Source organism: Antechinus flavipes, chromosome 5, assembly GCF_016432865.1.
Source record: "Antechinus flavipes isolate AdamAnt ecotype Samford, QLD, Australia chromosome 5, AdamAnt_v2, whole genome shotgun sequence".
NCBI classification, from domain to species: Eukaryota; Metazoa; Chordata; class Mammalia; order Dasyuromorphia; family Dasyuridae; genus Antechinus; species Antechinus flavipes.
In genome coordinates this window covers 30,396,567-30,422,028 of record NC_067402.1, presented here as the reverse complement: position 1 = coordinate 30,422,028, position 25,462 = coordinate 30,396,567, and the positions used below count along the sequence as shown (strand labels likewise).

The 25,462-nt window shown below is 35.9% G+C and overlaps 1 protein-coding gene across 4 annotated transcripts in view; it reads right to left on the bottom strand.

The window, feature by feature from the left end:
* The window catches only part of ZNF385D (zinc finger protein 385D), a 1,020,336-nt gene that overhangs the window by 269,161 nt on the left and 725,713 nt on the right, over window positions 1-25,462 (bottom strand). For all 4 annotated transcript variants that reach the window (XM_052000991.1, XM_052000992.1, XM_052000993.1 and 1 more), the window contains one exon: window positions 9,909-10,051. In XM_052000991.1, coding sequence (XP_051856951.1) covers window positions 9,909-10,051 — 143 coding nt within the window. The remainder of the gene's footprint in view (window positions 1-9,908; window positions 10,052-25,462) is intronic.

Genomic DNA, 25,462 nt, shown 5'->3' with positions numbered 1-25,462 from the left:
CTGCTTAATGCATTCAATGTTTCACAAAGAACTGGGCTCTCTTTCCAAGGGAAAGCCATGAAAATGAGTGGTAATGAACCAATACACATATTGTGACTCTGACCTGGGGGAGCATTGTTTTCCATTTAAATTCATCACCCGTTATGGTTCTGGCAAGTATGTGTTCCCACTGAGTTCCTTCCTCAATTGGTACACCAAACCATCATCTCATTAGAGTTCTCCAATAAAGAGATACCACAAAAAGAGCCAATGCATTTTATGTCACTAATTATAGTCTGTGTGATAATTGCATGAAACAGTAGATAGGGTTGTAGAAAATGAGTTCAAACACAGCCTTAGGCACTCCTAGGTGTGTGATCTTGGATAAATCATTTCATCTCTGCCTGCCTCTACCAACTTTCTAGGGTTATTGTAAGGAGCAAATGTGACAATACTTGTAAAGAGTAACACAGTGCATGGCTTATAATAGGGGCTTTATAAATGCTTGTTTCTTTCCTTCTTTCTTCTCTACTCTTTTACACAACAGCCAAAAAAAATCTTCCTAAGAACATAGTACAGACCATTTCAAAACTCTGTTCAATAATCATCAGTGGCTTCCTAGAATAAAATACATTACAAACCCTTAAACATCTGTTCCAGTCTACCTTCCAAAATTCATTTTATATTAATGACCTTCCTGTCTTCTATATTCCAGTTTTTTTTCTGACTTGTCAATCTATCTCCCACCTCCAAGCCTTTGAAGAGACTGTCTTAGTATGCTTGAAATACAATTTATTTTAATTTCTACTTCTTAAAATCTTCACTTTCACTTCAAAGATGAAGTTTTTACCCTTCCCTCCTTCCCCAATCATGAATCCTTTCTTGATTTTTCCTGATTAATATTCTCATCTTCCTCTTGTTCATATTTATTTATCTGAATAAATGTTGTTTCCCTATGTGGTTAATGTAATATCAAGGAAAGAAACATTTGGATTTTGTCTGTATATTACCTGTGCCTAACAATGAGCTTGTTCAGTTGAATTAAAAGATATATCACTTCAAAAATACATTTAGCAAGGTCTATAATAATAATAAGATGAATTTCTACAAATATAACTTGATTTGATTCTAGACATCTTAAGCTAAAATCAACTGAATGAATGTAAATCTGTGTTTAGGCACTTGCTGTGTGATGCTGGGCAAGTTACTTAAAACTGTCTCTACCTCCAGAATGGTTACATGAATGACATGAGATAATATTTATTAAATAGCTGGGTGATTTCAGAAATATAACTTCAACTCTTTGGGCCTCAGTTTATTCACTGTAAAATGTGGGGCTTAAACTAAAACATTTCTAAAGTGTCTTCTAATTCTTGGTGCTATGACCTTCTCATTAATTGAGTAATAAATTATAGCATTCTGAGGTAACAAGTGACTTGCCCAAAGTCATGCAAAAAAATAAGCTAGGACTTATATTTGAATTTACCCATTTCTAGTCCCATGGACTTTTTACCATACCAGTCAAGATTTAAGAAAAACGAAAAAATCGTTCTAGTCGATCATTCCAGTGAGAAGTGATTTGGTGAATAAGCAGAGAAATTTACTCTCTTGTATGTCCTTTGGTAAGTCATTTAACACAGACCTCAGTTTCCTCCATTATTAAATGAGAATGATAATATTATCTCAGTGTGAAGTATGAGCATCAGAGGATAAAGAATGTAATAATGGAAAACTGTGATATAAAATATTAACAATGTCACTGTCTTTTGAACTTTCTAAAGACTTCTGAGGAATCATATAGAAAGAATTAGCAAAAACTGCTAAGTTATGGGATTTTGCCCAGAGGGAGTACTTACACCCCCTTGACCTTTGATGTACAATAAGTTTTCTACCATGTTGCAGAAACATCCTTGTTGAGAAAGGAGCAATGATTTGTGATCATGGGAATGGGTGTAAGTTGAGGGTCACAGCTAGTTGCTCATGAGCAGGGATGCCTTGCTTCTCACCTGTGAGTGAGTTGTTAAACTGCTAGAATGGCTCTCCTCCCATTAGCAGATACCATGTATACGCAAAGTTCACAAACTGCTTCTCTGAATGGTGACTGGAGATTGTCTACTGGTCACAGGCTGGTCATTTTGCACTTGCAAAAATGTATATCAACCAGGCTGTATGGCATAATAAACTGGAGCTCTTTTCACACTCTATCTGTCCCCCCCTCATTCATCTCACTTCTGAGATCAAAGGGCTCATATGCTATGAGCTCTAAAAAGACAGCCATAACAAAGAACAAAAACAAAAACAATCTATCTTCTAATAATCAATTCTTCTAAGAGTCTATGATAATTAAAGAAAAAGAATGCTTTTTTAATATTACTAGTATAATCGATTTGGTGAAGGGACTCATTTGGTTATATAAAAATAATATTAGAGATAGTAGAATTGCTATAATGGATAAAACTCAGGAACAATTGAGATCACATCCAGGATTTGACACTTCTTAGCTCTTTTACCATAGATATTCCAAAGAAGCATCTCAAGACTGCAAGAAATTGTTTGAGATTACTTACTCTCTATAGATAGGATGCGACTTGGATGACTGGAAGGACTTCTGGGAACCTATAAAATCATAGATCCTTTTTTATATCAGCAGTTTAAAAGTTTTAAAAATTATTGAAGGGGAAGGGAATAAGCATTTGTATAGTGCCTACTTTGTGGGAGACACTATGGTAAGAGTTTAATTCATATTATCCCTTTTGACCCTGAAAACGACCTTGAAAGGTAGATACTGCTATTGAATCATTTTAGTTGAAGAAATTGAGGCAAATTGAGATCAAATAATTGACTCAGGGTCACAGAGCTATTAAGTATCTGAGGCTGGATTGGAAATCAGGTTCGGTGCTATATATACCATGCCAACAAGCTACCTTATCTAACCATAGTTGGCTGGAAGAGATATTAAGGTCATCTAATCCAATTTTCATTTGAGACCCAAATAGTAAATGTCAAAACCTCAGGGTTTTGACTCCAGAATTAGTATTCTTCTCCCTAGATTGCTATCATTGCAAAAGAATAGAGTGAGAGAAGAGATACAAGCAGGGAAAGATAAATTCCAGCTGTGTAGATCAAGAAACTGATTATTAAATACCTATCACTGCCTATCCAATCTAAATACCAAATGAACAAGATCTTAGATTGGATCAGAATTGTTTCTTCACAAGGATAGAAAGGGAAGGTTCTTTACTACCAAGTCAAAAAAACTGGCTTCTTTAATGATACTTGAAGTTCCTCCATTATTATGCTTCTATTATGAAACACACTAGTTATTTGGTCATTTACCAACCAGTGTTCTTCATTCTGATTTTCTAATTAGGACCATCACTTTCTGCAAGGTAATCAGCTTCCAGGGAATTTCAGCTACAGAACTGCTAAAGGATTGATCATCTAGCACAAATCTTTGATTGCTTGATCTAGTCCAACTTCTTCATCTTACAGAAGCTCCAGATATCAAATAATTTGTCCAAAGTCAGACACCTACTAAGTGGTTAAAAAATGGAAGTTGCAAAGAGGGCTTCTGATCCCAAATCCAATATACTACCTACCACTAAGAATTTTTTGTGTGTAGTCTTAGGGACCAATTTCATCTATTTTTAAAAATTGTTTAGTGCAGTACAGAGAGGTTCACACCAGTGTATTAAGCAGTGGGTGATAAATTCAATTTTTTGAAAACCCTTGAGATAAGGGAAAGTACACAACTGCCTACAGTCTTATGTGACTACCTAAGCTTCTAGTGATAAAGCTACAGAGGTTAAAAAAAAAAGATAGTGATACAAAGAAATTTTCAAAGCCATAAGTTTATAAATATTCACTAGGGACCTACTAAAGGAGGCAGCTAAGTAGCTCAGTGGAGAGAATTCCAAGATTGGAGGTAGGAAGAACACAATTCACATCTTGCCTTGGACCCTTATAAGATGAACAAACTTGGGCAAATAGCTTAACTTCTCTGTTCCTGTTATTTCATTTATCAAATGAGGATAGTAAAAGCTCCTTTGTCTTAGGGTTGTTTTTAGTATAAAATGGGATAATATGGGTAAAGCACTTTGAGAACCTTAAAGCACTATATGTAAATGTTCACTGTTGCTATTATTATTACTACTATTTTTATTTTATTATTATCCTTGTCCAATATTCAGTAAGTTGATTTCTGAATGTAAGATGAACCATATCAAAATTGATCTTCATAGGATAAATGAGAAAAGAAAGCAAAAATTATTAGAAATAGGGGTTGAACCTTGTCCATAGCGGGGTCTTAATTAATCATGATTTATTGAACTGCTATGACATGAAACAAAGGTTCAATCTCCCAGCACGATGAGCATAGAGCAGTATAGTTGGCTTTTCAAAGACAACAAAGACAACAAAAAATACTTTTTGATGGAACATTTGGCCATTTTCCCCAGCAGGCCTTCTAATGAGCATTACAAACAAAAGACCCTGAAGCATAGATAGATGGCTGAGAAGTATTAAATACAACCTTCTCATTTTACACAGGAAGTCTGGAGATTGTGAGTTGCCCAGAAATATGCCAATGGTAAGTAGCAGCAGAACAAAGAATCAAACCCAAATCTTCTGATCCCCTATAAAAGGCTCTATCCAGGACTCCCCAGTGTCTCTCAATAGTTGAAATTTATACATTGACATCAATTTAAAAATATAAAAAGTTGGAGAAATTCTGTTTTTTAAAATTGACATCATTTTCCAAACTAATCGATGTATTATATATTAATAAACAGTAACTTCAATTCCCACATAGATATAGGATAGGATGGTGAAAGTCATGTTGGAAGATAGGTTACAAGATGAAGAAATCTATCTAGAAATCTTGCCAACATTGTAGATCATTTCAATCTCTTACTTTCTTCAAGGTCATGAGTTGTAAGGCTAACATAGTGAGTAAAAATCAGCAAAGTAATGAAATCAAACATATAACAGACGATATCATTGAATCACAGTGACAAAGAGTTTGTATTGACCAGGCTCATTAGTACATTATATTATGCTATTGATATATCTCACATCAGCATGCTGGGATCAGCATACATCAGTTTAGTACTCTTATTAAGTAATGAAATTTACAATGATAGAAGATATTTTAAGAGGGAAATTTCTTAAGAGGATTTTATTCTACAAATATGATATAGATAATCCAAAGAATGATTTAATCAATACTTTGCAGGGTCCTTTGCAGAAAGGATAAACCACTCAGAAATCAATAACAGCATATTTATTGTATTTCCCTACTTTATAAAATTTATACCCTTGGTGTACCTCCTGCCTCTTATTTTGAGGACATCATGTGACTTTTTTTTCCCTTCCCTCAAAATTTCCCCTAGGCTAAGTGCCAGTTTTAACAATCATATCTCTCTGAGGACTCACTAAGAGCAATGAAAGATGTATGAATAGCATTTAGGTAAACTCTGCTCATTGGAAAGAAATGGAAGAATGGTCAGGTACTATTCATACTCCTTCAGCTTTTCTACCTCAGCCTTCAGAGAGCTACTGCTGGCAGTAGGGGATTAACTAGATGGGATAATTTACAGGCTCTACTAGGTATTAAAATGAGAACACATGGTGCACTGCAATATCAAAATATCCCCCAATACTACTACTACTACTACTACTACTACTACTACTACTACTACTACTACTACTACTACTACTACACCACACACTTTTCTTTGGGAGGAGGGGGGCAAGAGGAAATAAATTATTTTTAAGGTTCAGAGCTGTGATTTCATTAGTGAAGTACAACCTTAAAGATCTGCAACCCAACTGTTTCAGGGGCACAGAAAAGTTAAGTGACTTGTCCAAATGTGGCAAAAGGAGAAATTGATCTCAGGTCTCCCTGAGGCCCAAACTGGTCCTGTCTCCACTAACCAGTCTACCTTCCAAACTCCATTTTATAGATGGGAAGATGAAGATTCAGAAATATCAACTGGAGGCCTCTATGTGTGACCAGCAAGTGAATCTGGGATGCCCAAATTCTATTCTACTAAACACAAATCTGTAGCACCTCATCCACCTAGATGAGAGCCTGCCTATACATATAAAACCCTTTTCGGCTTGAGCTTTTTAAGCGAATTCTCAAAATGTTATCATTGTACCTCATGATGATCCTCCAGGTTGAGAGGTGGTTGAAGGGTATTCTATCATCTTATTCTATCATCTAGTTAATAGTCATCAGTCAAGAGTTCCCAGAATGCCTATATTTGGTTTTGATTTTTTTCTCCCCTTTAGTATCATCCAAGTAAGAGAATATGCAACTCACCATGAAATTATATGAGGTACTACTTGTTGCTGAGTTACATTTATTAAAACCACTTTAAATTAATAATCTTAATTAGGTGACAGTATAAAAATGTCCAAATATAATCATGTGCTTAATGCATAAATATTTGGTAATGAATTAATTTATTTTTAATTACCAGACCCTAGTATCAATTACTAAAAAACTATAGCACAGGACTCATAGACTATTATTTCTCTTACTAGTTCTATGTTTTGTGTTTCCTTTCTCTCTACTTATGATGATGATGATACATGGTATCTACATTAAGTTCTGCAGGTATGTAAAAGGTTTGAATACATCACCACATTTGAACATCACAACAACTCTATGATTTTGATAGAGGCATTATTTCCATTTTATAGGCTAGAAAGCAAAGAATTGAAAAGATGCTTAGATCTTGGTTCTGATCGTAAAAGAAATTCAGAGGCCTTCTAGTTCAACTCCTTCATTCTACATATGAGGAAACTGAGGTCCAGAGGTTAATTGATTTGTTCAGGATCACACAATGAGGAAGTGTCTTGAAGAGACATTCAAAGCTGAGAATTCCTGATTCTATTCATTATATCATTCTCTCACCTTCAAGACTCAGCTTATATTCCACCTCCTGAAGGAAGAATTTAAGAAACTTGTCAGCCATAGAAAATACTCAACTTTTATGGAAGCAACCATAATTGGCTTCTCTTAAAGGGCATTAAGTCAAGAATCTTAATAATTATTTAGACATTGCCTTGTGTGGCTAATAACTGTTTTCTCCAATTTGTCTTGCATTTTCGATGAAATTGTAAGAAAGTACCTCAGTAAGAAAAAAATCAAAAATAAAAATGCTGGATTTGGATTTAGAAGAGTTGGATTCAAATTCCAGCTCCCACTGTCTGTCCAGGTGCCTCTGACCCTCCGAGATCTGTGGAAGACCTAAACATAAAAAATATAAGATCTCCCACTGAATCCAGGGTCATCTCCAGTCATCTTGATTTACATCTTGGCACTGGATCCAGATGGCTCTGGAGGGGAAAGTGAGGCAGGTGACCTTGCATAGCCCTTTCTCACTCAAATCCCATTCACTTGCATATCATGAGATTCCCTCCATGATGTCATGTCCTCTTCAAGAACCAAGCACTAATAACAACAATAAGAAGAACAAACTTGCATGTATAACTTTTAAGATTCCTTCCAGATCTAACTCTGTGATTGTACAAAGGAATTGAGAGATCCCTGCAAACTGTGACTTTTTACGTGCTCTCATATGCTCCCATTTCCTCTTCCTCAGTAGTGAACTAAGCTATAGTTATCATGGTACCTAGGATGTAATAGGCATCCTACAACTGTCTGGAACTCACACATTTCCAAGAGATTATCATATAGACATCTCAAATTCAACACACCCCAAACTGAACTTGTTATCTTTCCTCAAAGATTCTCCCCTCCTTTCAAATTCACTATTGCTACAGAGGATATCTCCAATATCTTGGTCCTCGGGATTCTAAGCTTGACTGTCCTTCCCAACTCTTCCCTTTATCTTGCCCTCTATATCTATCTACTCTACTGCCATAGTTTGTGTATATTACCTTTGTAACTTTTATAAATGTCTTTCTCTACTTGTACACTGCAGCCTCCCAGATGTAAGCCCCCATCAGTTCCCATCTGGGCTACTGCAATAATCTATTCATTGGTCTTTATCTTCTAGTCCACCCCCAACTCAGCTCTTAAAGGGAGCTCCCTAAAACCTTCCACACTCAATAAACTCTGATGTTCCCTGGCACCTTCAGGATCAAATATAAACTCCTATATTTGTCATTTAAATCCCAAGTCCACACATATTCCACCTTAAAACACTGCCCTGTTTCCTGTCCCCTTCCCCATGTGTTTTGTGATACAGTAACACCGTGTTCTGTCATCCCTCAAACAAGACACTCCATCTTTCAATTCTAGGCATTTTTATTGGCCTAGAATTATACCTTCCTGTTTACATCTTCTCTGAGGAAAATAATAGCACCTGCCTCTCAAAGTCATTATTAGGATAAAAGAAGATTACATTTGAGAGGTACTTTACAAAGGTACAGATGCTATAGAAATGTGAGAAGGAATAATAATAATAAACAAATACATAAATTAGTAAATGAATAAAGTGCTAGATGTCTCAAATATGTGAAACACTTTTCATTCATTTTCTCAATTTAGTTTCACAAACACTTCTGATAAGTTCTACATGTAGATGGTATGTCTACTCTATAGATTAAGAAAGAAACTGTCAGAGAGATTAAATTATTTGCCTAGGGTTACATAGTTAGGAAGGCACCAGAAGAAAGACATGAACCCTGAGGACAAAGTAAGATATCTAATAAGGAATATATTCAGAAAGCAAAAGGAGGTCCTCTCACTTGAGATCTCTGAGATCACATTGCCTCAGACACTATCATTTAACTTGACATAGCACTTAGGTTCAGTTACATGTGCGCGAGACAATATCTGCCCCTTGCTTTGGCACTATGATTAGGCCCTTGAGGACATAATCTTGCTTCTTTCTCTTGATGGATAAAGATTGAATTGAAGAAAAGGAAATAATAAAATAAAACAAAGCTGGAGCCCAGAACAAACAGCTGCAGTGCCCAGATAAGCTTTATTTGCTCCAACAACACGCAGTGCCTACCTTGACACCTTTCATTACGCTGTTGCTGGCATGCCCTGGCACTGATTCGCTCAAGCTTGGATAGAGCATCTTGATTTCTCAAATAGGTTAAAAAAATGAATAAGGATCATTTTTCAGTTTGGGTTTCAGTTTTTTTTTTTTTTTTTAAATTCAATTTCCATTCTCCTCACACATGGACTCCCCACCACCCCACCACCATACACTGCTGAAATTAGTACAGAAATCTAGGCCAAATCAGCAGCCATCTCAGAAAAGTAACCAAAGATTATGGATGAGTACCCATGGAATAATTGTTTTGGCTACTGTTGGCATAGCCCAAGAGGAATTAAAGATAAAAAAGGAGCAAGTAATAATAGCTAGGCAGGAAAATAGTAACTATCCCATTATGATCATTTTTAATTTGTTTGAGGCATGGGAGGAAAAAAAATTACTATCGAGAGAAAATTGTACAATGTAAATGGGATGCATTGGTATATTTTACTACTGTTGCTGCTGCTGCTAATGTTACTGCTGCTACTGCTATTCCAAAATCTAGATAAAAGCAAGAAAAATACATTGGCCTCCTCCTTTAAATTATTTTATTCCAATATTCTTGACTGTATCAATTTTACTTCAAGCACATCCTTATATAACAACTAGGTCATGGGCACTGTACAGAAGAAAGCATTATGAAAGCATTATGTCAGGAGAAAGCATTATGAAAAATGTAACCAAATCTGGGCCTTGTCTCCTTTGATAAGGAGCTGATTCTGAACCCTTTTCTTGACCTGAGAGTCTGCTGTGTCCAGTTAGCATTAGAAGGGACTATTCCACAGACACTCTTGTATCATGACAGTGGGTGAAGAAATACCAGGTATTATTACAGCTTGGACCTTCTCTCTTCTCCAGAATATAAAGCCCACCAATACCATGAGAGTCAAGGACTGAGCTACTTACTGCATTAAAATTGGGGAACAGATTGACTGCTGCTGCAGTGTCCAGAGGAAACGGAAGAAATGGTTTAATATCCAGCGAGGGCTGCAAAGGTGGGGCAGGTGGACGCACCAGGGCTGGGAGAGCAGGGCTCTGGCATGTGCCACCTAGGGATAAGAAGAGAAAAGAAAAGAGTTAGCAAGATCCTTTGCCTTTGAATGAACCACCTTGATGAAACACTTGAAGTTCCCCAGAAAGAATTAGAAACAATTACAGCCTTTTGTTTTGTTTTGTTTTCTGGAAATCAAGAATCCACAAGCCAATTGTGAAATCTGTTGCTATCAACTGGCAGTGAACTTTTTCTTGTTCAGAAGTAGCTAGTTATGATTCCTCCTTCCACCTTCCAATTGAATGGTTAAAGCTGGGAAGGCATCTCTGGGCTATTTCCTGCCAGGCGGCCAGATGGAATTCAATTATCAATCACATTTTCAATCAAGATGCCTTCAAGACCACTAGATTCCATATTGGTTTTCCATTTCTAGGGCAAGTGCAGCCTTCCTGCCCATCTCCCTCCCTCTAAAAACACATCTTATCTTTCAGAGATGCTCATAATAGTCTACATGCTATGGTTTCCATAGATTTCTTTTCACAGCATTCTAAACTCTGGCAATGGTAAGCAGAGAAATAACCTAGCAGGAAAGACAGATCTTCCCACCTTACTGGCTTGGTAGATGGGGAATTAAAATGCTATTTTTAATCCATTGCTACCAAATGGGACTGATAAGATGCATTTCCTTAAAATGAGTTCCTCTTACAGGAAGCTAGGGCAATTATCAACTACTCTAGAATTTTTTTTGGGGGGGGTAGGAGATGGATTGTCTTTAAGAGTAGATAGAATTTAGCGTCTTCCTAAACAACAGCACACTTCCTCAGCTGAGCTACCAATGAGCAGTCCGTGGGACTATTATGGTGATGAAGATATCCCCTCGCATACCAATCAGTAGCCACCTGTTTGCAATAGAACATAATTTTTTGTGGGGAGCCCCCCCTTCCCCAGGACACCATGTCAGTCAGTTGCCTGGAAGCTGGAAGGACTCGAGCCCGTTTTCAGCATCCAATATTTCCACTGTTTTGGTTATATTCCAAAACATCAATTTGCTGTTAATTAAAGACTGTTTGAATCCTAGGAAACTGTTAAAATATGCCAGTGTTCTTCTAATCTGAGAGGCAGGCAGCAGACTGTAAAAATCCTACTGGGGAGAGGCCAAGAAACATTAGAAAAACTGTATTGCAGTAGGATTTTTCACCTTTCTTCTCAGATCATTCTGAAGAGAAAAGAATAGGAAGATAAGTAAAGGAAAAAGTGGAAGAACAAGGTGAAAGAGACTCTAAATTGCAATAAGAACTGCCATCTTATTTCTTAAGTTAGTTGAATCAAAGGTGACGCCACAAGGGAGAGTTGCTTAAAAAAAATACTCAGAATTTCTCTTAAAGAACTTTCTTCTGTCCCTTTTCTCGCTGTATCTCTGTATGTGTGGTGCTAGTCTCTTCCAAGCTGGCTGGCGCTCTCTCTCTCTCTCTCTCTGCCCACCATAATATCCCTCATTTCATGCCTTGTACATAATCCTGATTATTTTCATTAAGTTCCACACATATCAGGAAGAATACACAAAATCTATCCAATTGGTATAGAAGATATGCTAACTATGAGTATGATCTAATGTCTGTAATTGAGGACTAACAGCAAAAGATTTAATTAACCACTAGCTCTAGGCTGTCAGCTCTCCTGCTTCTAGGTATAAAATCAACTGGAGCTAAATGAGCAAACACATTTTTATCTATTATTTTCATACTTTTCATGAAAAAAAAAACAATTTACAGATGATAACATAGCCAAAATTTGAGAGGGGCACCGAAAGAAGGGAAGGAAGAGGGAGAGGTATCTGTATTTACTACAAGGACACAATTAAACACATATGCTATCACCTGGCTAAGGACTCTTGTGTTATATTTCCACAGAGGGTACTTGCCAGAAGATTTGGAGAGAGACTAAGTGATTATAGAATTCCTTTTAGAATTCTTTTTTTATTAATTTTTTTTTATTTTCAAAATATAAGCATAGATAATTTTCAACATTCACCCTTGCAAAACCTTGTATTGCAAATTTTTTTTCTTCTTTCCCTCCCCTCTACCTCCCTTCCCTAGACAGCAAGTAATCCAATATACGTTAAACATGTGTAATTCGTCTATAGCTATTTCTATAATTATCATACTGCAAGAAAAATCAGATCAAAAAGGAAACAATGAGAAAGAAAACAAAATGCAAGTAAAATACAACAAAAATAAATAAAAATACAATGTTGTGATCCACACTCAGTCTACAATCCTCTCTCTGGATGCATATGGCTCTCTCCATCACAAAATTCACTGGAATTGATTTGAATCACCTCACTGTTAAAAAGAGCTGTGTCTGTTAAAATTGATCAATGTATAATCTTGTGATTGCTGTGTACAATGTTCTGCTGGTTCTGCTCACTTCACTCAGCATCAGTTCATATAAGTCTCTCCCAGCCTCTCTGAAATCATCCTGCTGATCATTTCTTATAGAACAACAATATTCCATAACATTCTCCAACTTATGGGCATCCACTCAGTTTTCAGTTTCTTGCCACCACAAAAAGGGCTGTGACAAACATTTTTACACATATGGGTCCTTTTGCTTTTTTATGCTATCTTTAGGACACAGGCCTAGTAGAGACTCTGGCAGATCAAAGGGCAGAGCTCCAAATCACTCTCCACAATGGTTGGATCAGTTCACAACTCCACCAACAATGTATTAGTATCTCAGTTTTCTCACATCCCCTCCAACATTCATCATTACCTTTTCCTATCATTTCAGCCAATCTGAGAGGTATACAGTGGTACCTAAGAGTTGTCTTAATTTGAATTTCTCTGATCAATAGTAATTTAGGGCACTTTTTTAAATGATCAGAAATTGTTTTAATTTCTTCATCTGAAAATTGTCTGTTCATACTCTTTCACTTTATCAATGGGAGAATGGCTTATATTCTTATAAATTTGAGTCAGTTCACTATATATTTTAGAAATGAGGTCATTATCAGAAACCTTAAATGAAAAAAAAAATTTCCCACCCTTTTAATCTTATCTGCATTGGCTTTATTTGTACAAAAGCTTTTTAACTTAATGTAATCAAAATTATCCATTTCACATTCCGTAATGTACTCTAGTTCTTCTTTGGCCACAAAATTCTTCCTTCTTCATGGATCTGAGAGTTAGACTATCCTTTGTACTTCTAATATGGTTATAATATCACTATGTATCAATCATGAGCCTGCTTCAACCTTATCTTGGTACAGGTGTTGGGTGTGGATCAGTGCCTAGTTTCTGCCATACTAATTTCTAATTTTTCCAGCAAATTTTGTCAAATAGTAAGTTCTTATTCCAGAAGCTTGGGTCTTCGGGTTTATCAAACACTAGATTACTATAGTCATTGACTATAGTGTCTTATGAACATAACCTATTCCACAATTTAATGACTCTATTTCTTAGCCAGTACTAAATGCTTTTGATGACCACTACTTTATAATATACTTTTAGGTCTAATACAGCTAGGCCACCATCATTTGCATTTTTTTTTCATTAATTCCCTTGAGATTCTTGACCTTTTGTTCTTCCAGATGAACTTTCTTCTTCTTCTTCTTCTTTTTTTTTTTTTAAGCTCTGTAAACTAATTTCTTGGGAGTTTCAAAAACCTCCAAAACAAAATTGGTATGGCACTGAATTAAGTAGATTATTTTAGGTAGAATTGTCATTTTTATTATATTACCAAAGTCTACCCATAAGCACTTGATATTCTTCCAATTGATTAGATCTGACTTTATTCGTACCGAAAGTGTTTTGTATCCCTTAGGCTTCTAATGCCTCACCTCTCCCAAAATGCTAAAATGCTTTTCTGAACCTGCAGTGACTTTAATTACCTCTCTTTGGAAAGCTAATCAGCAAAGTCAGATATGGATTAAATAAATCACGTCATTTGTGTTCCATGAGGCAAAATAAAACATTTAAAGGTCAGAAATTTAGAGGAAAAAAAGACTATAGTGATCACCTAGTCAAACATGCTCATTATAAAGATGAAGGAAGCCCAGTTAGGTATAGAGACAGCCTCAGTCATGTACCTCAGTCTTATCAAACCCAAATATAAATAGGGTACATTAATCCACATAAAATGATCCTTGCAGCCCACATATTGACTTAGTTTTAAAATATCATATTATTTATGCTCAATTGTATTTTCATTTATTTTGTTTATATTTCTCAGTTATATTTCTTCTGGTTCAGTCAGGAATTCACATGGTATTGTGTGCTGAATGCAACCTGGGTTACATGTTTGAAACTTCTGAAACAGCTAATTAATGGGCAAATGAAATACAAAATCAGGGCCTCCAGTTCCAAAACAAGAACTGTTTTTAATGCACCATGTTCCCTCCTACATTTTTCTATTACTATATCTGATCTTGTTGTTGTTGTTCCAGAGAGTAAGCACCTTCAGCTAATATATATAATGTGTATAGAATATATATAGAGAGAAAGAAAGATCTTGATATATATAGAGAGAAAGACAAAGAGAGATCTGTAATTGTTCTGTAATATGTTATCAAAGTAGCCTTGGATAAGTCTCAACACTGAATACTTGTTTTCTTATCTTGTAAAACAATGCTATGCAATGAAATCATGAGCTCATTGATCAATGGTAATAAGGCCCTCAAAGTCCATCCAAGAAATCATGCAATCAACAAGTATGTATTAGGCAATGATTGTGTTTCAGGAACTCTCCTAGGTGCTGGAGTTGCAAAGATAATAAATGGAAACATTTTTGTCTTCAAAGGCCTTATGTTCTAGCAAAAGAAGCATTTATATGTATTCAAGTATATATACACACATGATAACTTTATTATATATTTAAAAGTGTTAGCAACTTGTATATAATAGATTTGCATTTCATGTGCTATCATTTTCTTATTATTATCCTGTTATAAAAATGTTTGCTTTTTTCCTTAAACTAAAAATAAAACAAATCCTTTAAATACATGCATAGCTTTATACATTTACATATTTGTATATTTGTACATAGAGACAGAGAGACAAATATTTTAGAATAGACTATAAATTTCAAAGATGACTGTGAATATCACTATTATTGATATTTTAATGCAAATATATATTTGTACGCACACGTGTGCCCGTGCACACGCGCATATGCGCACATGAACACACCATTAACCCATTTAGCTAGAAGCCAAATCTCCCAAAATTTCAGCCACCAAGCCAAACAAAAACCAGGAAATAATCCAAAAGGACTCCTCAGCAAGCAAAAACAAAAGGTTTAAACAGTGAATTCTGCTCTGTATTACATACGCATGTAAGTTATGTCACCAAAAAAAATGTTCTTTACCCTTCCTCACATCTTCTTGACTCTCAGTTTACTTCTAATTCCTGCCAAGTTCTTTGATTTCTAGTTGACAGCCCTGCATCTCTATAGCACAGGAATTATCTATATGTCATCTCATTCACCAACAATAGACTATATAAAGACTAATCAAAAATAAACAGCTCAATGAGTAGATTCTACATTTTGTGCCAGCAGGAATAGAATCTTTGTCTCCCCCCCCCCCACAGCCCAGAAAATTTTCTGCTCACCCTTCCCAATATCATATAACTTCACTCCAGTTCTTTTCTCTAAGGTCTTCATTGGTGTGAGCATATCACTAAATTCCTCTGTCCCTCTCTATGTTGACACTACTATTCATATAGAAAGACAATATAGTCAGTTCAGTAGAAAGTTTTGTAGCCTCTTAGATTTAGCAGGAAATAGAGAAGTTACAGAGTAAACAGAGTGAACTGGGTAGAACAGTTGATAGAGTGTTAATGTTTGAAGTCAGGAAAATGAGTTCATATTTGCCCTCAAATACTAACTGCATAACCCTGGGCAAGTCACTTAACCCTGTTTGCCTCAGTCTCCTCAGTTGTTGAATGAGCTGGGAATGGCAAACACTCCAGTATCTTTGCCAAGAAAATCCCATTGGAGTAATGAAGAGTCAGACACAACTGGAAAGAAATGAATAACACAAACACTGTACACAGTAATCTTATATTAGTAAATTCAATTCAGTTCCATTAATACTGATTGTTTAACTTATAAGCAATTTGTAAGCAACCTCAAGCAATTACAAGATTCCTTATAAAGTCAACAAACATTTATTGAGTACTTACTATGCACTAAGCACTGGGTACAAAAAAAAAAAAGATCTAAAGACAGAAAGAAAAACAAACACTCCTTGTCCGCAAGGAACTTTTATTCTATCATGGGAGAGCTAATATTTGTACAGTTAGTAGTTTTATATTTCCTTGTTTTAGTAGCTTAATATCAAAGACTTTGGGACATGTGAATTAATTTGACTTCTTTTAAGCAAACTGGTATCTCAGAAAAAGTAATGAATTTAAGATCTAAGGATGTGGGTTCAAATCCTGATTCTATCCCTTGCCAAATGGCTTATTTCTTCATCTATGAAATAAGTGGATTTGGACTAGCTTAACAGGTCATTTGAACACTTAATTCTAATATTTAAGGATCACGTTTTAAGTACTTACTATGTTAATAATAGTTAAATGGTGTTTTCATGCTTAAGCTAGCAGATTTACTTACACACTTTAATAGTAACAGTTGATATTTGTATAATACTTTGAATTCTGAAAAATACTTTACACATATCTCACTTGGACTTGGACTTTGCAATCCTCCAAGGGATGTATAATAGATATCATTGTTCTAATTTGACCGATGAGGATACAGAAGCTTAGTCACTTTGAAGAACTCTATCATGATCATGCAACTTGCAAGATTCCCAGGAGGCATTTGAACTCAGGTCTTCCTGACTCCAAGCTCATCATATTATCCACTATATCCCATTCTCTCTAAAATAGTAAATTCTGAAATATAAAAGTTGATTGTATTGCCCAAGTATGTGAAATATCAGTTGATTAAGGAACATATATTTTATTTAAATAAAATGAAAATTTGAATGTATTCTCTGACTCAATGTGCCTCTTTAAAACAAAGTAAATGAATTCATCAGGGTATGTGTGTCTAATGGGCACAACCAATTTAACTTGCTTAAGTCAATGGGGTTCATCAGACCACTGATGAAATAAGTTCCCAACCAATTTGGCTGATTAAAAAAATTAATGACTTGACCATCATAACTGTCAAGTCAGTTGTTCATTCAGCCAGAGAGATAATTACCTGATCCTTTGGGGACCCAAGGACCATCAATTCAGATAATTCTAACTGGAGGTCAGCTTGGTACAATCCTCCACTTTCTTTTTCAGTGCAAACTGCAGGTACTGCTATATGATGTAATATTGTAAATCAATATTTTGAAGGATTCCTGGACAGTATTGCATACTCTTTCCTTTTAGGGGGAATGTTTAACCTTGGACTTCTGTACTTGAGCCAAACAGGACATCTCAACTATATCCAAAATATTACCAGACAAATTATTTAATCTTTCCTTTCCTCACTATAAAAGTCTTATTTTGAAAGTAATCAAGACTGGCCTCTGTGAACTTGTGATATTGTAAACCTTGGATCTATGATTCATGGAAACGGTGGGAGAGATTGGAGAGAACAAAAAAATAAATTGCTATCAAAGAAAGCAGCAGGAATCCCTGATGATGTAGCATATTGAAAATGTAGGGTCTCCTTCAATCCCTTTTTCTTCCCTTGTCCCCCATAAGATATATATTTTTAAAAAATCTTTAGATAAAGACTTCTTTTAAAAAAATAGGTGATATTCCTATACTGCAAGAGGGGGAAAATAATATTTTATATAATGTTATGTTTTCAAATAGACATTTTTGGAGGGCACAATTTTTATATTTAGTCCCATCTAGTGTAATATAATTCAAATAGGATTATCATAAATATTTGCTCTATTTATGGGCAGAATATATATACACATTAACTTTTGATAAGGTCAGAAAGAGAGCTTTTGTTTGTTTTCCTGTCTGCTTCATTTTGTGGTGTTCATTTCAATGAAATCCCTGATGAGAACTTGTTTTTCTTTGCATAAAATTCAAAAAAAGAAAACTAGTTAATTCAGCTTTCCAACTAATTGAGGTTTTACTGTCTAATCATTCACTGAAGTCACAGGAATGACTTCTTTTGGTCCACTTACAGGAGCTTAAAGCAAATAAACATTTTCAAACATTTGGCTAGAAATTCTACTTTGCTTTCATCCCACTCATTGTCTCTCTACTTTGAACCAGAGAAAATACTTAAAATAAGCACAAAAAAAATAAGAAGAATGACTGAGAGACAATCGCAAAGTGTTCATCTAAAAAGAATTATTAGACTTTTTCCATCTGTGATAGTAAAGACTGAGGAGCTTGTATGTGAGAAGTTTTTCAATTTCTTTCCCAAGATCTTGGTCTTAAAAATGAAAGGCCCATAGAAATGTAGGTGCTGAGAATCAAGGTGGAGATTTCTGAGGCCATCTAGTCCAAGGCATACATAAAGTTCATGAATGATTTGGACAGTCATTTTACTTGAAAAATTTAATTACCTCCTACCAAGAAATCTAGTCTACTTTTGAAAATCTAGTATTTATTAGGAAGGAAGAAGCCCTTTCTGTTTTCAGGCTGTTCTCCTAAATAAACTTTTATAAGCTCTACCTATATGGTCCCACAACAAGTTCTCTCTATTGGTTCTGTTTCTTAAGGATTGTTCTTTATTTGCTTTTGCTTGTTTGTTTTTTTCCAGCCTTAACATTCCCATTTCCTTCAACCAATTTTTGAATGGTCTTTCAAATGTTGTTTACTCTCTTCTGGATACCTTCTAACATATGACCATATTTCCTAAACTATGATACTCACAAGTAGAGAAATAATTCCAGAATTTGTGCTTCCTTGATCAAGGAAGAAAACAATGAAATTCTCTCCTCCCTAATTACAGACATCATGGATTTTCAGTGCTGTCAAAGATTTCACTAATATTTTCTGTTGTTGCATTACATTGTGTATATGTGTAGAGGTTGTGGTGTTCTAAGACTTCCAGATCCTTTACAGACAAAGCAACATCCAGCCACCCCTTCTTAATCTTGTTCATGTGTTATTGTTCTTGGTTTTTTTTTTTTTTGTTTGTTTGTTTGTTTTTGTTTTGTTTTGTTTTGTTTTTCTGAGTCAAGATTAAGACATTTATACATATTGAGTTTGATTTTCATAGATTCAGATGAAAGACCTAGGTGACTGGTATCTTTTTGAATTCTGACTCTGGCTTTCAATGTGTTTGTTATCTTTTCCAACTCTTATATCATCACCCAAATTTCATAAAATTTATTTATGCTACTTCTAGTTCAAAGGCATTGACAAAATTGGCAAATAATGTATTCAATCAGTTGAATCCTTCTAACTGTATTATGGTCTAACATACACACTTCAGGCTTCTTTTATAAGAATAGATGTGGTTCACAGAAGACTACATTTTTATAGGCAAATTTTGCTTCTATTTCATTCAAAAAAGTGAAATGCTATCTTCTCAGCTCTTCTCCTATAAGGCCATCTTAAAACTGAACAGGGGAAAATGGGTGGAATTCTCTTTCCTCTTTTCATTTGCATTAAAAATGTGAATATGTTTAAAATTAGTTTCCTTCATTGTTCAATGAACAAAAAGCAATCTACATTTCAAGAACCCACAGGTTTATGTTTGCATATGGTTTGAAATCCCTGTGAACCTAATCACATTACACCACTTTCGATAAGACTGTACACCACTGAACATTTGTTTCTTATCATGAAGTTCATCATCTCATCACCAACTTGCCAACGAGGAGCCCTGATGAACATTGCTAGGCTGACTCTTTGGGAACAGACAGATTCTTTCACCAAGAACTCACTCCAAGCTTTTCCAATTGGACAGAATCTGTTTGGGGTTTCTGCTTGTCTACCTTACAACAACCCAGGGTCTCCTTCTGACCTCGTGGATGTTTTGGAAAAGGATAAACAGTTTATAGGTCAACTGTTAGCATTTAAATGTCCTTACAAAACATTGTCTTTACAATAGGCCTATTTTTCAGATTTTAAACCCAGGGATCAATTTCATGGACTGACAGGTGCAAACAAGATGGAGAGTCAAGTATTCAACTCAAAACTTCTATTTGCCCCATTCTCTTCCAATTTACACCATACTCACCAAGAAGGATCAATGAATAGAAAACTTATGAGAGAACATTTTGCTACTTCAAAAGTTTCATTAATGCCAAACTATATGAACTATGGACTTAATCCAGGGAATTATTGCTAATATTTTCCTGTTCTTAAATAGATTGAAAGCCTCTGTCAATACAATCAGGAGTAATCCAGTCCTCAAAACAGTCTGGAAAAATTCAGTAATATCAGAGAGAATGTCCAGGTTGGTCAGACTGACACATCTATCCTCAGCAATCCCTCTGGAGAAAGTATTGTTTGCCCCCATAAATTTGCATCAAACTATCCTAATAGTGAATACAAGAAAAGCAAATGTATATACAGAGATAGAGGGAGGTGGGAAATATGAAGCAAGAGGTGGTATCCATATCATAGAAGCTAACATGTGTATAAAACTTTATTATGACCCAGGAAGTACAATAAAGACTTTAAAATCCTGGTCTCATCTAATCTTCATAACAATCCAAGAAATAGGTGCTATTATTGCCACCTTTTATTTATTTACTTATTCATTCATTCGTTTGTTTGTTTGTTTGTTTGTTTTTGTTGAGGCAATTGAGGTTAATTGCCCAGGGTCACACAGCTAGGAAATGTTAAGTGTTTGAGACCAGGTTTGAGCTCAAGTCCTTCTGACTTCAAAGCTGATACTCTATCCACTGTGCCACCTAACTGCCCCTATTACTGCCTTTTACAGATGAGGCAGCTGAGGCAAACATACATTAACTGACTTTCCTATGATCAATATAGCTAGTAAGTGTCTGACTTAGAAATGAAACTCATGCCTTCTTGAATCCAGGAACAATTTTCCATCCACTGTACCATCCTTGTAAGAAGGATAATGCAATAGAATTGGAGCTGGGAATCATGGGTTCAAATCCCACATCAGACACTTAGTTCTTTAACTCTGGAAATGTCCTATAATTCCTCTTGCCCTCAGTCTCTTTATCATACAGCCAGCACTGTCTACCTAACAGGCATGTTGTTTAGTCATTTTTCGGTGGTATCTGAAAACCCCTATTTGGGATTTACTTGGCAGAGGTATTATAGGGGACTGAAAATTCTTTCCCCAGCTTATTTTACAAACGAGGAAACTGAGACAAACAGGGTTATGTAATTGTCCAGGATCATACTGTTATTAAGTGTCTAAGGCCAGATTTGAATTCAGGATGATAACTCTTCTTGACTCCAGTCTTAGTGTTCTAATGACTGTATCATCTAGCTACCCAATGGAGTTGTTATGAATATTACTATTAAACTCTAGTAGAAGAGGAACCAACAACTTGAGAATCTTTGCTGAATGGAGGCAAACAGTCCATTTGGCTACTTCCTCTCCATCTAATTAAGCAATCCGTTTAGTGAGGACACACAAGTCGCCTGGAAAGTTAGACAAAGCCAGTGCTCCCACAGCCACACATGTCCATGTGGCTCTTTCCCTGCCAAAATGCAGGCCCAGCCTTAATATTCTAGAGGAGTCCATCAGTCACTGTTCATTGTTTATCCCTGATATTTGCCGACCACAGACACATGCCAGGCTCCCGCCATGTTTGAAGAACGGGCCAAAGGAGCATGGCTGCCAGATTCAGTTTTCAAAAGGCCAAGATTTGACACAGTTCCTTGCCTCTGTAGACAACAAGCCAAGTATCTGTGATTGTTCTTTATATTTCCAGTTGTATCACTGCTACTCCTAGTATGGGAGATCCTAGTTTAAAATTATGACTTTTGATTATATTGTTTTATTTGTTTTCTAGTGAAAGACCACGATGAGGTCACATTTCTAGAGCTGTTCACTATCCAAGCACGTCTATGTTTTATTAGTCATTGACTAAATTACATGATCCAATATCTTTTGTTTTAAAAAATGTTAAATTTCACACTACTCTCCTAAGGCAATTTCCAAAGGAAGGAAATTAGTTTTCTATTACAGTTTTGAAAATACCACTTTTAATTTTAACAAAACATCTATGTGCAATGTAGACTGAGCCTTGCATAGTCGATAGAGCACTGGGTCTGGGTTCAAATTACATTTTTGATTCGTCCTAGTTGTGTGATCATCAGTAAATCAACTAATTTTTGTAAGCCTCAGTTTTCTTTGCTGAAAAATGGACATTTTAAGAACACCTTCCTCATAGAGGTATCGTGAGTCTCAAATGAGTTAATATGTACAGAGGTTTTACAAAGGTTACAGAGAAATAGAAAGATGTGCTACTGATTATTATGAGGAGCCTTCGGTGATTTATTGCCAGGTTTGTTGATTCATTTGCTAAGTCATAGGAATCATAAGCAGCCTCTTCTGCATTTGGAAACAGGTTGATGGCTGTAAAACAATCTGTCACCAACTACTATATTCAGCTGTTTGTCAGACCATTTCAGTACACTATTCCATCAAAGCTGTCAAAAGTCCTGTCTGGAAGGACTCCCTAACTTCTGGACCACATCCTTTGCCTCTCACAATGGTGTGAGGTTAATCACGAGGGGAACAAGGCCTTCAAGGGAATCTGTAAACCATTTATCATTACTTTTGAAAAGTTTCTCTAAAATTCCTCTTTTACTAATGTTTCACAGAAGCATCAGATTCACATATTAAGAAGCTGTGACCCTAGGAAAGTCATTTAACACAATTTTTCTCAGTTTCCTCATATGTAAAATAAACTGGGGCAGGGATTAGCAAATCACTTCAGTATTTGCCAAAAAAACAAAACAAAACAAAAAAAAAACCTAAATGGGGTCATGAAGAGCCAGAGACAATTGAAATGACTAACAACATTATTATCTGTTCCTCACAGGACAGCTTCCCCACTGATGGTGGCCTAAGCTCAAGCATGAAAATCAGTTACTTGCGTCTGAGGGTGAATGGAGAAAACACAGCATAATTGCTCCAATCTTCTTTTGGAAGCTTTCCGAATCCTAGATTGGATAGATAGAAAAGGGGAGAAAACTTCTAAACTTGGAGTCGGAGCACCTGAGTCCAATCCCATTTCTGCTCCTTATAACCTGAACAACCTTGGACAAGTCATGGAAATTCCCAAGGTCTCCATTTCCTTAGCTGTAAAACGGGGCCATTTGTGTGCAGCAGATGCCCTCTAAGATGCCTTCTAACTTTATTTAAGCCTATGGTCTCAAGCACTGTGCGACATCACTGTGGGCCATATAAGACCAACCCATCCCCAACCCAGCTCTAAGAAACACAGATACTCAAGTTCCTCATTACTTGCCCTGAAGTTAGAGTAGCCAGGACAACAAATAATAAATATCACTAGAGAAAAAATGAATGAAACATGACCCCTCCCACCCCAAGATGAGCAATATGGTACCTTATCTCCTGTGTTCTTCTTTATTCTTTCCTATAACACCCTAGAAATCTCACAAGAGCTAGCCCAGTCTGACCAGAATACAGCAGAGGCAAAAACAAAGCAGGCTTCCATATGTTGAGAGAGTCCCTGATGCTCATTTCCAGTGACTAGCTACTTTCATTGCTAACATGCAGATCAATCCTTCTAGCCCTTGGACTTGGCTTTGAAGTTCCACTCAAAGTAATGCTAACAGATTTTATTTTCCTAACCTACAGGCTCCACGCCCCTGTGTCACTCCATTTCATCACCAGAGGCCAAAATCCAGGCTCTCTGCATTGCTCCAGAGATGTCAATATCATGACTGCAATCAATAATGTGGAAAATGCTAGGAACTGGATTTCTCCAGTATTTTCAAGTATTAGCTTATCTTGAAGGCCATGTTTTTGTGCTGTCACAATGTTAGGGTAAAAGAATAACTCTCATGTCTACCCAAGGCTAGAATTCTTAATCATTTAGCATCAAGAGAAAGTGCAAAAAGCAGTCATCGGTAGAATGTCTCCTTGGCAATTTTTAAGGAGACTTTTGTCTGGTAAACTTCTCACTAGTCAATCACCATTGTTAGTGAGTAGAAAAGGAGGGTAGCAAGGCAAGAAGAAAAGAGAAGAGGAGAGGAGAAGAAAGGAGAGGAGAGAAGGATTGAAGGAGCAAAGAAGGCAGAGAGACAGGAAAGCAGGAAGACAGGAAGGAAGGAAAGAAAAAAGAAAGGAAGAAAGGAAAAAGGAAGGAAAAAAGAAAGAAAAGAAGAAAGGAGGAAAGGAAGGAAGGAAGGAAGGAAGGAAGGAAGGAAAGAAAGAAGGAAAGAAGGAAGAAAAGAAGGAAGGAAGAGAAGAAGAGAAGGAGAGAGGGAGAGAGGGATGGAGAAAGGAAGATTTTATATTATAGTGCCTACTTCCAGATAATGTGCTAAGTGCCATATAATATGATCTCATTTGATACTCACAATAACTCTCGAAGGTAAGTACTATATTATCCCTATTTTGCAGTTAAGAAACTGAGGCAAATTGAATAAATGACTTATCCAAGATCAAACAGCTAATAAGTATCTGAGGACAGATTTGAACACATCTTCCTGACTCCAGGCCAGCTCTCTGTCTACTGTGATATTATGTCTAGTGCAAAACTAGCATTTTAAAAATATTCTTCCTCAAAAGATAGGACCTCAAGATAACCTCCCACATGTCAAGATTTAACATGAAAAACTGTTGCATAACTTCATGGGGTCCATGAATAGAAAAAGTCCTATAAAATGATCTTATGATTTGTAGCTTAATGGCTTTCAATTTTTTTTTCTGGAAATGTTCTGATTCCTTAAATCCAGAAATGCTGCAATGACCCTGACAAACTAAGGTACCTGCCTTTTGGATAGAGGAACAGCTCTCCAACCCTCTTGTATGGACCTGTACTGGTCAAAGGAAAAGTGACCCCTAAGGAATCATTTACTGGATTTGAGGTTTGAGGTTTTAAAAATGTAAGTCTCTCCTTAGGACTTTTTTATATCAAAATCATAAAATATTAGAGATGGAAAAAAACATGTAGTGCTTGGTTTCTTAAGCAAGAGACTAAGAACTATGAACTTAAATGATGTGTACATATATGTATTTATGTATACATGTGCATGTATTTATGTATGTTCATATATTTCTGCACATATGTGTATGTGCTTATATAAACATATTTATGATTTAATATAGTTTATTTCTTTAGTAATCCTATGTATCTTTTATGCCTAAAAAAAAAAAAAAAAAAGAAACACACATTATTCAAAAGAAGCCCATGTGCTTCAGCAAATTCCCCTAGGGACCCATAACACTGAAAAGGTTAAGGGATTTATGATTTCATTTCATCTTCTAATTTTTACAAATGAAGAAACAAGAGTCCAGATGGATAAAATAGCTACATATGATCATCAAATCTCAAAGTTGGATGATATAGAAAGCTTCAACATCC